This window comes from Pongo pygmaeus, chromosome 4 (genome assembly GCF_028885625.2).
Source record: "Pongo pygmaeus isolate AG05252 chromosome 4, NHGRI_mPonPyg2-v2.0_pri, whole genome shotgun sequence".
Taxonomy (NCBI): Eukaryota; Metazoa; Chordata; class Mammalia; order Primates; family Hominidae; genus Pongo; species Pongo pygmaeus.
Genome location: NC_072377.2, coordinates 182,463,161 through 182,480,374, shown reverse-complemented (window position 1 = coordinate 182,480,374; position 17,214 = coordinate 182,463,161). Strand labels below are relative to the sequence as shown.

The 17,214-nt window shown below is 42.8% G+C and overlaps 1 protein-coding gene across 2 annotated transcripts in view; it reads left to right on the top strand.

Moving 5' to 3' along the window:
- Nucleotides 1-17,160, top strand: part of SIMC1 (SUMO interacting motifs containing 1) — a 94,508-nt gene extending 77,348 nt beyond the window's left edge. Inside the window, exons 8-10 of one of the 2 annotated variants that reach the window (XM_054487557.2) lie at nucleotides 7,719-7,875; nucleotides 8,240-8,324; nucleotides 16,363-17,160. In XM_054487557.2, coding sequence (XP_054343532.1) covers nucleotides 7,719-7,875; nucleotides 8,240-8,324; nucleotides 16,363-16,643 — 523 coding nt within the window. In that variant the 3' untranslated portion in view covers nucleotides 16,644-17,160. The other variant, XM_054487558.2, reaches the window with a different exon arrangement.
- Nucleotides 17,161-17,214: the final 54 nt, after the last annotated feature.

Below are 17,214 nucleotides of genomic sequence, written 5' to 3'. Positions count from 1 at the left end.
AACTCACAAGTTTAGCGTTCCAGTAATGGAACACTGGGCGTAAATTTAATGTTTTACATACTCAAAAAAAAAAATCAAGTTCACGGGGTGCCAAAAATGGAATACAAACAGAAGCAAGTTAACCTAACTGTATTTTAATAAAATAAAGGAGAGCTAGCATGGTGGCATGCACCTACAGTTCCAACTACTCAGGAGGCTCTGGTAGGAGGATCACTTGAGCACAGGAGTATGAGGCTGGCCTGGGCAACACAGCAAAATCCTGTTGGTAATTAATCAATAAAAATGGAAGGGGTGGAGGGACAGGCCCAGGTAACTTTTTTTAACTTTTTATTTTTATTTTATTTTAAATAATTGTAGATTCACAGGAAATTGCAAAACCTATTAGAAGTACTGTGTATCCTTTACACTGTTTTCCCCCAGATACAAGGGGAACTATAACTATAGTACAATATCACAAATAGGAAATTTACATTGGTACAATCCCAGACTTTATTTAGTCCTACCCATTCTCATGCACTCATTTGTGTGAAGCTCTTTTTAGTTCTATTACATGTGTAGATTTTTGTGACCATCACCGCAGTCAAGATGTATAACTGTTCTGGCCGGGCGCGGTGGTTCACACCTGTAATCCCAGCACTTTGGGAGGCCGAGGCGGGCGGATCACGAGGTCAGGAGATCTTCATCCTGGCTAACACGGTGAAACCCCGTCTCTTCTAAAAATACAAAAAATTAGCTGGGCGCGGTGGCAGGCGCCTGTAGTCCCAGCTACTCGGGAGGCTGAGGCAGGAGAATGGCGTGAACCCGGGAGGCGGAGCTTGCAGTGAGCAGAGATACGAGTTAGTGCCACTGCAGTCTAGCCTGGGCGAAAGAGTCCGGCCTGGGCGAAACAGCGAGACTCCCTCTCAAAAAAAAAAATGTATAGCTATTCCATCATCACAAGGATTCCTTGTGCTACCCTTTTATAGCCACAATCATCCATCCTCCCAGCTACTGGCAAACACTAATCTGTTCTCTGTCTGTGTCAAAGTAACTTAAAACACAATATTTGGACTAAATGTCATAATGGTAAAGACAAAATGAACTGAACTCGAGTTAGTAGGTTTCTTTTTCGCAGAGATATAGATAAACAATTCAAAAACTATTTTATGTGCATTCTAGGATTAAACAAATATATCGTGAATACTGAAAGCCAGGTTTCTCACTGTCAGAGAAAAGATTTACACATATGAAAAGGGGAAAGGATAGAATGAACCCTGTGGTGCTGGATTGGAATTGGAGATATCAATATGAACTTGTGGTTTCTAATAAATATAGAGATAGGAATAGATGTAGATGTGTGAGGGCTTATTTACATATATTATATATACACATACATATGTGTGTATTCATACATATGTTTCCTACCTCTGCCCACTGAGAGAGCATAGAAGCAATTATATCTTAGTAGCAGTGGAGCACACCTCATACCCAGATCTTTGTTTTTAAATTCCAGTTTACATGAAAGGGAACCAGGGCCAGGTGTGGTGGCTCACGCCTGTAATCCCAGCACTTTGGGAGGCCGAGGTGGGCAGATCACTTGAGGTCAGGAGTTTGAGACCAGCCTGGCCAACATGGTGAAACCCTGTCTGTACTAAAAATAAAAAAATAAGCTGGGCGTGGTGGCATACGCCTGTTAGCTACTTGGGAGGCTGAGGCAGGAGAATTGCTTGAAACCAGGAGGTGGAGGTTGCAGTGAGCTGAGATCGCACCACTCCACTCCAGCCTAGGCAACAGAGCAAGTCTCCATCTCAAAAAAAACAGGAAGGGAACCAGAATTCCTTAAGAAATGACTAGCTCCAGAACTGTGTTAGGTAAAGTACAAGATGAGTCTAGAACATCTTGTGCCACAAAGTAAGGAAATATTCAAAGACTATTCAGAACATGTCAAAAGACACAGGAGCCAGCTTAAAGGGGCTTTCAGTGACCAAATCTGGAATAATTTGAGCTCCAAAATGAATATTGACAGTAAAATAATATTATCTATTGAATAAAATGGGAATCTATGATTCCAGTGCTGATAGGAAGAAAGAGAAGGGACCCCCTTTCTTACAGTAAAAAGCCAACTAATAATGTTAGAAAAAATGATGAATTAGGCAGAAATACTGTTTGGCAACCATCATAATATTCAGACACGAATGGATACTAACATGGTGAAAGATTGTGGAGTAACAGGATATTTGCATGGTCTCTAAGTATGTTCCCACAAGATACTTATTTATTACAAAGGGAAAAATAGCAACTTTACAGTGGAGACGCTACCATAGTCAAGTGATCAAAGTTCACACAAATTGGGATAAATTGATGTCATGTGCCTTTTTATAGAAGGCATTGAGAACAACAAAACACCATTTTTTCAGTACTGCCAAAAATGTATAACCTTCATCCATTCATGGGAAAAGATCAGCCTAATGTCAAATGAGAGATGTTCCTTGAAAAAAACTGGCATGTGCTTTTCAAAAATGTCAGTATCCACTTTGGGAGGCCAAGGTGGGCGGATCACGAGGTCAGGAGATCAATACCATCCTGGCTAACATGGTGAAACCCCGTCTCTACTAAAAATACAACAAATTAGCCAGGCATGGTGGCAGGCCCCTGTAGTCCCAGCTACTCGGGAGGCCGAGGCAGGAGAATGGCGTGAACCCAGGAGGCGGAGCTTGCAGTGAGCCGAGATGGCACCACTGCACTCCAGCCTGGGCGACAGAGCAAGACTCCGTCTAAAAAAAAAAAAAAATGTCAATATCATGAAAGACAAAGCAATGTAAAGCAATTCTCCTGCCTCAGCCTTCCAAGTAGCTGGGATTACAGGTGCCCCCACCATGCCCTGCTAATTTTTATATTTTTAGTAGGGAAGGGGTTTCACCATGTTGGCCAGGCTGGTCTCGAACTCCTGTCCTCAAGTGATCCGCCCACCTTGGCCTCCCAAAGTGCTGGGATTGCAGGCATGAGCCACTGCACCCAGCCCTATGTCTGCAACTTACTCTCAGATAATTCAAAGAAAAACAGACAGACAGACGGATAAAGAAGATGTGGTAGGCCAGATGCAGCTCATGCCTGTGATCCTAGCACTTTGGGAGGCCAAGGTGGGCAAATCAACTGAGGTCAGGGGTTCAAGACCAGCTTGGCCAACATGGTGAAACCCCATCTCTACTAAAAATACAAAAATTAGCCAGGTGTGGTGGCAGGCGCCTGTAATCCCAGCTACTCGGGAAGCTGAGGCAGGAGAATCGCTTGAACCCAGGAGGCCGAGGCTGCAGTGAGCCAAGATTGTGCCACTGCACTCCAGCCTGGGCGACAGAGCAAGATTGTCTGAAAAAAAAAAAAACAAAAACTTTGCATTATTCTTACAATTCAGTATGTCTGAAATTGTCAATACAAAAAGATAAGAAAAAAGGTTATGTTTATTGTAAACAGTATATAGTTGGCATTTGTTGTTTTAGCCAGCTGAAAATTCCTGCTCTTTAATGGAAGTATTGGTTTTATACCTGTAATCTGACTATTTGTTTCCTGTTTGTTCTTTCCTCCTCTTCTGGCTTTTGGATTAATTGAAGATTTTCTATTATTCCATTTTATCTCTCCTGTTGGCTTTTAGTTCTCTTTTTTAGATTAAAATCTTTTTGTTTTTTTGTTTGTTTGCTTGTTTTTTGAGACGGAGTTTTGCTTTTGTTGCCTAGGCTGGAGTGCAATGGCACGATCTCAGCTCACCACAACCTCCACCTCCCGGGTTCAAGAGGTTCTCCTGTCTCAGCCTCCCAAGTAGCTGGGATTACAGGCGTGTACTAGCAGACCCGGCTAATTTTGCATTTTTAGTAGAGACGGGGTTTCTCCATGTTGGTCAGGCTAGTCTCGAACTCCCAACCTCAAGTGGTCTGCCTGCCTCAGCCTCCCACAGTGCTGGGATTACAGGCGTGAGCCACCGTGCCTGGCCTTAGTTTATTTTTAGATTAAAATCTTATTTTGACATAATTGTAAATTCACATGCAATTTTAAGGAATGTTAAATATTAAATAGTATTAGATAAATATTGTATTCAATATTACATATTATTGGATAAAAATAAATATAAACTTTATTCAGTATTAAAATTATTAAAGAGTTCAGAGACAACCCAGATAATCTTTTCCCAATTTCCTCCAATGGTAATATATTACAAAACTATAGTACAATATCACAACCAGGATATTGTGATTGACATAAGCCAAGATATAGAACATTTCCATAACTTCAAGGATTGCTCTTCTTGCCTTTTTATAGCCACACCCACTTCCCTCCCATCCCAACCCCTTTCTTAACCCCTGTCAACCATTAATCTGTTTTCCATTTTTTATATTTGTGTCATTTCAAGAATGTGATATAAATGGCCCAGCCACAATGGCTCACGCCTATAATCCCAGCACTTTGGGAGGCCAAGGTGGGCAGATCACTTAATGTCAGGAGTACAAGACCAGCCTGGCCAACACGGCAAAACCCCATCTCTACTAAAAATACAAAAATTAGCCTGGCGTCGTGGCGCACATCCTGTAATCGCAGCTACTTGGGAGGCTGAGGCAGGAGAATCACTTGAACATGGGAGGCAGAGGTCGCAGTGAGCCAAGATTGCACCACTGCACTCCAGCCTGGGCGATGGAGCAAGACTCCATCTCAAACATAAAAAGAAAAAGAAAAAGAATGATATAAATGGAATCATTTGGTGTATAACCTTTTGGGACTGGCTTTTTTTCACTCAGCATAATTCCCTGGTGATTCATCCAGGTTGTGGGGTTTTTTTGGTGTTTTGTTTTGTTTTGTTTGAGACAGGGTCTCACTCTGTCGCCCAGACTGGAGTCCAGTGGTGCAATCTAAGCTCACCGCAACCTCTGCCTCCCAGGCTCAAGTGATTCTCTTGTCTCACCCTCCCAAGTAGCTGAGATGACAGGTGCGCACCACCACACCCAGCTAATTTTTGTATTTTTAGTAGAGACGGGGTTTCACCGTGTTGGCCAGGCTGGTCTTGAACTCCTGACCTCAGTTGATTCCCCCACCTTGGCCTCCCAAAGTGCTGGGATTACAGGCGTGTGCCACCACACCTGGCCTAAATATAGATTTTTAATTTTTTTTTTTTTGCCCCAACCTCTGTTATCTTCTGGGAATCTAAGTGTACATATAGATCTGTTCCACAGATCACTGAGGCTCTGTTTTTTCTATTACTGTTTAGTTTCATTTATTTTGTTTTCTCTCTCTCTCTCTCACTCACTCAATAGTCTTTAAAATCCATTTTTTTTAATTCCCCCAGTGCCCAATCTGCTGTTTGCTGGCAGATTAGCTTTTTCCTGTTGAGGCTTGTTTCTAGAATTTGTGAGGATGGTTCTACAGCAGCCTTTATTAAGGAGCTACATTCTTGAGGCTTAATCTTTCTGGGATCTCAACTGAATGTCCAGGATATTCAGTGAGATCTCTCCACACTGACTCCTTGAAACAGCAGTATCTTTCAGCACTCTGAGATCTCCAGAATTCCCAGCCAGCTTGCAGGCCCCCAGTAGCTGTTCTCCACCAGGTTTTTGGGGCTTCCCCCTACACATGTGCCAACAGGTTCCCTTACACACATTTCCTGAGCACCCTATTCTCTGACACGAATTCTAGACACCTCAGCTGTCCTAAACTCCAGCCTCTGTTTTGTCTGCCCAAGAAGCCCACTCTCTTCTATTTTGGACCCACATCTTCCTCTGCCTTCATTAGAAGTGCCCCCAGCAAGAAATCTGGAGTAGATGAAGTTTACCACCTTTGTTTCCCTTCTCTCAAGAATCACAGTCCTGCAGGGCACAGTGGCTCATGCCTATAATTCTAGCATTTTGGGAGGCAGTGGGGGTGGATCACCTGAGGTCAGGAGTTCAAGACCAGCCTGGCCAACATGGTGAAACATGTCTCTACTAAAAATACAAAAATTAGCTGGGCATGGTGGTGGGTGCCTATAATCCCAGCTGCTCAGGAGGCTGAGGTAGGAGAATTGCTTGAACCTGGAGGGTGGGGGTGGAGGTTGCAGTGAGCTGAGATCAGGCCATTTCACTCCAGCCTGGGCAAAAGAGCAAAACTCTGTCTCAAAAAAAAAAAGAATCACAGTCCTTTGTAGTAATTTCTCCAGTGCCTGAAAATGGTTGTTTGATATATTTCCTCTGGTTTTATCATTAATTATGACAGAAAGGAAAGTCCAACACCAGTTACTGTGTTGAGGCTGGATCTAGATATTGGCCTTTCTTTGTATCTTTTTTTTTTTTTTAGATTGTGTCTTGCTGTGTTGCCCAGGCTGGATTGCAGTCAGTGGTGCAGTCTTGGCTCACTGCAACCTCTGCCTCCCAGGTTCAAACGATTCTCCTGCCTCAGCCTCCCAAGTAGCTGGGACTACAGGTGCATGCCACCATGCCTGGCTAATTTTTTGTATTTTAGTAGAGACAGGGTATCACTGTTGTTGCCCAGGCTGGTCTTGAACCCCTGAGCTCAGGCAATCCACCCGCCTCGGCCTCCCAAAGTGCTAGGATTACAGGCGTGAGCCACCGCGCCCAGCCTTGTTTTTAAATTTTTAATTTGAATTGCTGTAGGTAACTCTACCTACAGTTCCTACTGTGTTCAATACATTGAAATTTATGTCCTTGTCCTTTGTAGATCTCTAAGTTTACCATCCGCAGATTATAAAGCAAGCCCTGGCATAAAAATTAGAAGAGAAAATAGTTTCAAATAAAAAATTATTATGGCCAGGCACAGTGGCTCATGCCTGTAATCCCAACACTTTGGGAGGCCAGGGTGGGAAGATTGCTTGAGCCCAGGAGTTTGAGGCCAGCGCTGACAACATAATGAGACGCCATCTCTACAAAAAAAAAATAATAATTAGCCAGGGCCAGTGGCACACTCCTGTAGTTCCAGCTGCTTGGGAGGCTGAGGTCAGAGGATCACTTTGAGTCCAAGAGATTGAGGCTGCAGTGTGTGATGATCACACCACTGCACTCCAGCCTGGATGACAGAGTTAGACCTGTCAGAAAGGCGGGGGTGGAGTGAGGGATGAAGGGAGGGAGAGGGAGGGAGGCAGGGAAGGGGAGAGAGAGAGAGAGAGATTAGGAAGAAAGAGAAAGAAAGAGAAATACCTCCTGCGTTGAGCCTTTTTTGCCCCTCCTAGACCACTCTCACCAGTGCTTTTGCCTCCATAGGAAGGCCACTTCCAGTCCCTGAATGTGCTCTCCTCTGTATCTCTGGAGCACCACTAGCACTTTGCATACAAGTACACTTGCCCTGCACTTTTTTAAGTTCCTTTTGCGTTCCCTTGCCCCTGTTCAACTGTCAGCTTTTTGAGAGTGATTCCTTCTTTTATTTATCTTAATATTCCTTGTTGTGCCAAATAGTATTTGGCACATCATAGGCATTCAGAAATATTCTCATGATTAATTTTCATAGTTACAATGTGTAGTAATTATTTTTAATGTGTCCTAAACTTGTGTTTGTCAAATGTGAAAGACTTTTTCCTCATTCTAGCAGTTGCTAATCCAGCAAACCCATTTCTACCCTGTCCACAGGTTTTGTGATTCTGTGGGCCTCCATGGTATTCCTTCTTAACTGTCTTTTTTAGGACAAATGTTGTACATTCAGGGTGAATTGTGGCTTATGTTCTTTGAAGCATAGTTGTGATGATTAACTCCCTCTTCCTCTTCTCTACACAGAGAAATGTTCTTTACTACCATGGAAAGCCACCTTCTGCGCTGCAAAGTGTTAGAAATCATATTCCTCCACAGCTGCGAGACACCCACCCGCCTGCCTCTGTCTCTGGCCCAGGCCCTCTACTTTCTGAATAATTCCACATCACTGCTCAAGTGTCAGGTACATTTTTTCCTGCCCAATTTCAGGCCTAGAACACCTTTCTTTGCTCTAGGCCCGAACCCTTCCCATAGGATTTTAGCTTAAAACACAACTGTTTGAGCATTCTGTAAAGGTGAATTGAAAACTGTACAAAAATTTTAACTGGATGGGGGGAGGGGAGAGGGATAGCATTAGGAGGTATACCTAATGCTAAATGATGAATTAATGGGTACAGCACACCAACATGGCACATGTATACATAGGTAACAAACCTGCACATTGTGCACATGTACCCTAAAACTTAAAGTATAATAATAATAAAATAAAATAAAAAATTTTAACTGGGGAAGGCATTTATTATCAATCCATTTTACTATCTCTGCAGTCAGATAAAAGCCAGTGGCAGACTTGGGACGAATTGGTTGAGCATCTGCAGTTTCTGTTGTCCAGTTATCAACATGTTTTAAGAGGTAAGGAGCATTTGTTCACAAGTGGAGTTGTGGGAGGTCTCAATGGACATTTGTATTAATCATAACTACACAGGAGATTCTAATTTGTTGACATTGTTCCTTGGTTGTATGTAACTTATTATAAGGGATAAGAAATGACATAGCCGTAGTCACCACTGTGAAAAGAATTCACATATTCTTGTTATGGCTGACAATACGTGGTCCTCATAGTTGTAAGGTTGTGTAGGTAAGCAGAAGTCATCAGAACCTCCAGCCTGGCCAACATAGTGAAACCCTGTCTCTACTAAAAATACAAAAATTAGCCAGGCGTGGTGGTACATGCCTGTACTCCCAGCTACTCAGGAGGTTGAAGCAGGAGAATCGTTTGAACCCGGCAGGCAGAGGTTGCAGTGAGCCAAGATCATGCCACTGCATTCTAGCCTGGGCAACAGAGTGAGACCCTGTCTCAAGGGGGGGGAAAAAAAGAAGTCATCAGAACCTGAGAAGGACTCAGGAATGACCTGAAGACCCCTGGCATCCTCCCTTGGCCTGTCACTGCAGCATCTTTGCTCACTGACTGTGGACATTGTAAACATTGTAAACATCTGTCAATACAATGTAAGTACAGAGTAAATCAGGAGCAAGGTGAACATGTACATCTTGCAGAAGATGTAAGGTACCCTAAATCTATGAAAGTGGCTCTTCAGAGCTGCTCGGGTCACAGGTGAAGCCGTAAATGTTGACCAGGATAATGATGGAATAGCTGCTTCAAATGAGAATGATTAGCCAAGGATTAATGAGGCCTGTGGGAAAACTGAAGAACTGATGAATTATTAATTACTAGAGGAAAAACAGTAACTTGCTAGGGGAGAAACCTGGCATTCTTCCTGGATGTGATTGACGGAGAAGGATGCTTCATCATGTATGTAATGTTCTTGCCAAAAGTTCATGACCTGGATCCAATGGCCAGGACACTTCAGACAAAACCAGATTGAGTGACCTTTTATAAAATAACCGACCTGTACTTTTTTAAAGTGCCAGTGTTTTAAAAACAAAGACAGACTGAGATACTCTTCCACATTTAAAAGAAACTAAAGCACATAAATACTACATACAATGCATGACCCTAGGCTGGATCCTGAACAGGAGAAAAGAAGTCATAAATGGGGAGATGAGTTTTCCAGAAAGAAGGAACAGCATGTCCTAGAGCCTTGAGGCAAGAAGTTGCTTAGTGTGAGTCCAAGGAACATAGAACAAACTAGCAGGGCAAGGCTGTAGTACATTGTTCGGACAATTGGTAAAACTTTAATAGATTAGATAACAGTATTGTGTCCATGTTAAATTCCCTATTTTTGATAATCATACTGGATTATGATAGTAAACGTCCTTGGCCTTAGGAAATCCATACTGAAGTATTGAGGGGTAGAGGGGCACAGTGTCTGCAACTTATTCCCAAATAGTGAGGGAAAAAATTATACAAGTGAAATGCACCTGCCCATGATCATATTGAGGTTTATTTTAACGCAGTAATGGCACTTGGGAAAGTAAGATAGCTCTCAGACCCTCTCAGGCCAGGAATTGAGAAAGCTGTTGTAGAGACTTTAAAAAAAAAAAAAAAAAAAGTACTGGATTTAAGACAGAAAGTCTGAGTTTAAATCCGTACTTCACCATTTACTCTGTGTTGGGCAGCTAACTATGTCTCTAGGCCTCGGTTTCTTCCTTCTATAGAATGGGGATGATAGTACGTAACTTGCAAGGATTATTAATGAGTGAAAAAAGTAATGTGTTCAATGTTCATTGAATCTGTCTTCCTGTGTCTGTGGGCAGAGGTAGGCTAAGGGTCTTCTCTGTGTTTCAGACTGTTGTAACTAACACAAGAGTACATTGTTGGCCAGCCATGGTGGCTCACGCCTGTAATCCCAGCACTTTGGGAGGCTGAGACGGGTGAATCACAAGGTCAGGAGTTCGAGGCCAGCCTGACCAACATGATGAAACCCCGTCTCTACTAAAAATACAAAAAATTAGCTGGGCGTAGTGGCGGGGTCTTGTAATCCCAGCTACTCAGGAGGCTGAGGCAGGAGAATCATTTGAACCCAGGAGGCGGAGGTTGCAGTGAGCCAAGATCTCACCACTACACTCCAGCCCTGGCGACAGAGTGAGACTCTGTCTCAAAAAAAATAAATAAATAAAAGAGTATGTTGTCCAGTTCATGCATGATATGTGGTTGTGCAGTTTGTGCATTTGTAGCACCCTCAAAGAAAGGTGCATGTCCTTCTCCGAACACAGACCCGAAGGCAAGTTCCATGTGTTCTTAGCCTCAGTGAGGCTTATGTAATTGTTTTGGAGATTACCAGAAAGGTTAATATTAAACAGCTTGTTTTAAAGTTCACCTTTAACATTTCTTGTTCCTTTCTATTTTGATTCCCAGGGAATACACCTATCATGGGCAATAATGACTTAAGGTGGAAACGGAATCTACTTTTATTACAGAATATTTTTTATGTTTTGATAAGAGAGAGAAAGGCCTCAGACCAGTATATATTGACCAAGAATAAATGGGGTGTGTTGCAGTGCTGTTTTATCCTTAAATGTTCGTTCCAGCTTCTTTGGGGTCCAAGAGTTAGGAAGGAGGAAAATTAGCACTAGTAGTTTGAAGACATTGTCCTGCAAAGAACACAGCCAAATGGTACCCTGCAATAGTCAGCGTCCTTGTCAGTCAGTAAGCATCTTACTGTGAGGGCCCTTCGTCATCTCTGCCTTCTGTGAGTGGTCTGTGGATGTTGTTGAGGGTATTTTGAGATCAGTCTGAGTTGTCTAGCTCCACTAGTTGTCTAGCTGCAAGAGTGGGAGAAGAAGGGAAGGGATTAGAGAGCCCAAGGTTTCCTTTTGTTTAGGGGAACTCTCAGCATGGAGGAAGAAAGGAAAAGAGATTAGGTAAATTCACCTGCACTGGTTTATATAATCCAAAAACCTTGTGAAGGTATCACCCCCTGTTACAGATGGGAAAACAAAGGCTGAGAGAAAAGCAAATGCAGAGCTAGGATTCAAACAGGTCTGTCAGAGACATGGATTCTGGGCTGTCAGTTGAGCTCATATTCTTGTTCTTTGGCCGAGAGAATCAATCCCCCCCACCCCAGTTGCATAGCTGTGTGGCTCAAGTTTCAGCCTCAGCAAAATTACAAAGTGCTGCCTGTCATGGAGTTTATGAGTATGAATTCTAGGGATTTGAACATATAATATTTAAATGAACAAATGCATGCTTTTCCTGAATCCTGCTCATCTGGCCAGCATAGCTTACAGAAGTCAGTCACAGTCATTCTGAGGACAGTCACACACACGGTCTCCCTGCAAGGAGCCCCGTCCACGGACGGGGAAAAGCAGAAGCAGGTAGGATCAGTTCAATTCATATATTTATCCAGGCAACACATATCTACTGAATGTCCTCTCTGTCCTCTGTGCTCACTGGGAAAACCTTAATGAATAAGACCAGCATAGGCTCTGCCCTCACAGAGCTTACTGTTTAGTGGAGAGATTGATCCTAAATGAATAATCACACAAGTAACCTATAGTTACATAAAGTAAATGCTATGAAGGAAGTATAAGTGCACAAAATCTATTTTTGGAGGGACCCAGGAAGGCCTCCCTGAAGAAGTGATACCTCATCTAAGACATTAAGTAGGTGGGGCGCGAGGGCTCACCCCTGTAATCCTAACACTTTGGGATGCTGAGGTGAATGGATCACCTGAGGTCAGGAGTTCAAGACCAGCCTGCCCAACATGGCAAAACCCCATCTCTACTAAAAATACAAAAATTAGCCGGGCATGGTGGTGGGTGCCTGTAATCCCAGCTACTTGGGAGGCTGAGACAGGAGAATCCGTTGACCCCGGGAGGCAGAGGTTGCAGTGAGCTGAGATCGTGCCACTGCACTCCAGCCTGGGCAGCAGTGCAAGACTCCATCTCAAAAATAAATAAATAAAAGACATGAAGTAATGGTGTTAGCCAGGCAAATGGGGAGACAAGAGTTTTCCAGAAAGAAGGAACTGAATGTCCAAGGGCCTTGAGGCAAAAAGATGCTTAGTGAGTCCAAGGAACATAGAACAAGCTAGCAGGGCAAGGATGTAGTGAGTAAGGGAGAATAACACTAAATGAGACTAGAGTAGTCCATGGGGGAGATTGTGAAGGGCCATCTTGGCCATGCTAAGGAAATTCAGCTGGTTCCAAGAACAGAGTGAAGCCATCAAAGTGGTTGGTTCCAAGTAAGGGAGTGTCATGATCAGATCTGCAAATTTAAAGGCCACTCTACCTGATGTGTAGCAAATCATTTGGCAGAGGGTCAGGGGAGGGGTAATGGTGACAAGGGTGTGGCAAGGACAGAAGGACAGTGGAGAAGGCAGTGGATGGGACAGAAGCACTTTGAAGATAACTTTGACAGGGCTTAAGTGACTGAGTCTGAAGGGTGACTCCTAAGGTTCTGCCATTACTGACATGGAGAAAGATGTGCAAGGAAGATGAAGAGCTCAGGTTTGACATATTAGGTAGGAGATTCCGATGATGATGATGATGATGATGACAATGATGACGATGTTTGACATATTAGGTAGGAGATTCCGATGATGATGATGATGATGGTGGTGATGGAGAAGAAATAATAGCTAACTCTTGTATTGATCCAAAACTACTAACAATACTATCAGTTGAAATATCTTAAGCCAGGCATTAGGGCTCAAACCCTTTTCAATGCTAAATGTCCTCATACAGTAATCAGCAACCTCTGACATAACAACTCTCATCCCTACCAAAGCATAAAATCCAAGGCCTTGCTGACTAGACCAGCAGGGCTGAAGTCCACTGGCCAGGGTTTCCTCCCCCATAGACAGTGCTGAGATGGGCACTGCTAACATTTGCTTCTTTAACTTCCCTGCATGATTTAATAAACTCCGAATTCTTCTTGCTTGCCCTCTAAGTTTCCCTGCCCCACCCTATTCAGTCAACTTTTTTTCCACTTCTTTCAAAATCATTTTTATATTTTTCAGAGCGGCACATGCCTTAAGAAAATCAAAGTCTACAAAAAGGCTTTTCCTAAGACTGTTCTTAACTAGTCTCAAATGAAACAGCTCATATTTCCCTATTTACAACCCTCTAAGTCTATAGATACCCTGTTTGCTCTCAAAGGCCAAACTCCACATTATAATGTGGCCTACCGTGCCTTCCAATCTCATCTAGTACTTGTCTCCCTTTTATTCCTCTGATTGTTTTAAGTTTCTCAATTTATAAAGTCATTACCTTATGTTAGCTGAAACACTTTAAGTATCAAATGTAATTTTCATTGCCTTCCATGGATGCCATTAACATGTGGTAGATGCATCCCCAGTGCTTCCACCCAGTTCCGGAGGTTGCGAAGTCCAAGGTTGAGGGGCTGCACCCGGGAAGGACTTCTTTCTGTGTCTTACCATGGTGGAAGGCTGACTACCCTGATTTTCTGTCTCGTTCTCTAAGCATGCTTTTCCTCAGGGCATTTGCTATTGCTGTTCTCGATGGACTGCTTTTCCCTTTGACCTTTGCATGGTTGCCTCCTCATCTGTCAGTACTCAGCTCACAGACCCTCCCTGGCTAGAGTGGGCTGCTTCCCTTATTCCCCTCAGTGTTACTGTTTATCACAGCATCTGGTTTATTTATTTGATTGCATTTGCCACAAACTATAATCAATATTGTTGACTAACTTATTGTCAGGCTTCCTGCAACTAGAATATCAGTCCACAAGGACTGGGCCCAAGGTTCTAAATTCCACTGTGTCCCCAGACCCTAGCCAGTTCCTGATACGCAGTAGGTGCTCAGTAAATGTGTGCTGTTTGAATGTTGAAAGGGCCTTGCACTTCCATCTCGAGGCAGCTTTGTTTCCTGTGTTTCCAGACTTTTTGAACATGCTGTTGTATACTTATTGTACTTCTTCACAGATCACAGACTTTAGTTTTGAGAGATTTTACTTTTCCGTCATTTCATCTGAAGGTTGAGAAAAAACATATTGAATGTATTACTTGAAAATGTAACCTGATAAACCGCTTAAAATGTAACCTGATATACCGCTTAAAATGATTTGTTCTGTGTCCTAAATCTGGATACAGTGCAGCTCAATCCTTTTAATAACTGTTAGTGAAAGTGCCATCATCCCCGTTTGATAAATGAGGAGACTGAGAAATGATGGTGTACTTACGTGCAACCGGAAGTCTTCAAGTCCCCAGAACTCTCTCAATACATTTGCCTAATGTGACCTTGTGCTCATTTGCCTCAATTCCACACACTTATAGAATCTATTGGGGCTGGCCTGTAGATTTGGGATGAGATACCTTTATAACTTTTTGTTTTCCTATTTTCATTTTTAGACCTACGGAAAAGTTGAAAGAATAGTACAACGAACGCCCGTATATATATACCGTTTATGCTGATTCATTAGCTGCTAAGATTCTGACACATTTGGTTTACCTGTTGATCCATGTATATACCATTTTTTCTGAAACAGTTGATAAGTGTGCCATCATAATTCTATTGCTTAAGTACTTCAGCATGTTCAGCATGTATCTCCTAAGCGTAAGGATATATTGTACTTCATACCACTGTGCATTATCACACTCACGAAACTTGTTTTCTTTTTTTGTTTTGTTTTTTTTGAGACGGAGACTAGCTCTGTCGTCCAGGCTGGAGTGCAGTGGTGTGATCTTGCCTCACTACAACCTCCGCCTCCCGGGTTCAAGCAATTCTTCCACCCTCAGCCTTCTGAGTAGCTGGGATTACAGGCACGCACCACCATGCCCAGCTAATTTTTTTGTATTTTTAGTAGAGACAGGGTTTCACCATGTTGGCCAGGCTGGTCTCAAACTCCTGACCTCAGGTGATCTGCCCGCCTCCGCCTCCCAAAGTGCTGGGATGACAGGCATGAGCCACCACAGCCTGCCATGAAACTTGTTCTTGATAGAATATTATCTAATAGTGTCCCAGTAATATCCTTTGTAGGTAGTTGATTTTAGATTGAGCCAGGATATGGTCAAATATGAAGCACTGTACTTGGCAGTCATACTCTGGTCTCCTTTAGTCTAGCACAGTTCCCAGCTTTTACTTGTCTTTCATAATGGACATTTTTTAAGAGTCCAGGCCAGTTATTTTGTACATGTCCTATGATTGGGATAGTTTAATTGCTTACTCATGATCACACTCATATTAAATACTGTTGACAAGAACATGGAGTAGGCCAGGCACAGTGGCTCACACCTGTAATCTGGGAGGCCGAGGCTTGCAATCACTTGAGGTCAGGAGTACACACACACACACACACACACACACACACACACACACACACACACACACACACACACACACACACCCCCACCCTGAGACTGGGTAATTTGTAAAGAAAAGAAGTTTAGTTGGCTCACAGTTCTACAGGCTGTACAGGAGGCATAGTGGCCTTTGCTTCTAGTGAGCCCTCAGGAAACACAATCGTGGCTGAAGGGGAAGCAGGCATATCTTACATGGCCAGAGCAGAATAAAGAGTGAGGAGGTGCTACATAAACACTTTAAACCACCAGACATCATGATAACTCACTATCACTAGAACAGCACCAAGGGGATGGTGCTAAACCATTCATGAGAAATCACCCACACCAGGCCCCACCTCCAACATCAGGGATTACTATTTGGGACTGTCTAGTTGTTTATTCATGATCATACTCATGTTAAATACCATTGGCTAGAACATGGAATAGATGAAGATGTCTAATTGTTTCCTCAGTATTTTCATTTTTTGACCATGTTATGTGATCATAAAAAATGACACAGATCCAAACCATATCCCTTTTTTTTATGTAAAACTTAAGGACCCGAGAGAACTGAGAACAAAGCGCCTTTTAGAAGTGGAGTTACTGCAGGCACTCACACAGCCTTCGACTTGTATCCCTGTAGCTAGTCAACAAGTCTTTGCCAAGACTCTACCTACCAAAATTAGACTTCTTCAAAAAGGAATTAAAAAGCAGTTCAGAGCACCCAACTGACTTTTTCCCTCTTGCAGAACACTTAAGGAGTTCCGTGATCGACCGAAAGGACTTAATAATCAAAAGGATTAAGCCCAAACCCCAGCAAGGAGATGACATCACAGTGGTGGACGTAGAGAAGCAGATTGAGGCCTTCCGCAGCCGCCTGATCCAGATGCTGGGGGAGCCTCTTGTCCCCCAACTCCAAGACAAAGTGCACTTGTTGAAGCTCCTGCTCTTTTATGCTGCAGACTTGAACCCTGATGCAGAGCCCTCCCAAAAGGGCTGGAGCAGCTCCCGAGGGCCTGCCAAGCACTGAATGCCAAGAATACCTCCTGAACTCTATCTCCAACTACTTAGTATGAAAAGTGGTTAAAATCTTACAGGACCAAACCTGTATTATTTAATCAGTAGGTTGTAATTTCTAACTCTAGTAAATATCTTTTTTTAAATAATCCTATCCTAGCCTGTTCTCAAATATGGCTTAAATATACAAGGTATATATATTTTTTAATAAATTATTTATCTATACTTTTTTGAAACAGGTTAATACTCTGTGCACCACGTTTAACATTTTCATTCAAGATGATGTGAAAAAAATCCCTCTGCTGAACCCACTCTATACACCAATATTATGTCATTCGAGGCACCGACAACCTGTTTCAGGAGAGAGATGTTCATTTTTCCCTAATGAAATGCAAGCATTCTGTTAGACCTATTATATTGCCTATTAATTTGACTGTAATGAATAGGGGGTAGAAACAAAAGGATCAAGTGTGTTACAAAACATTTGATGTTAAAAGGAGACAATAAAAAGGCAATGGTTTTTCAAAATACCAAGTTCACTGTGCCTCTGGGTAGGCAGAATGGAATAACTATTGTTAAAAGGA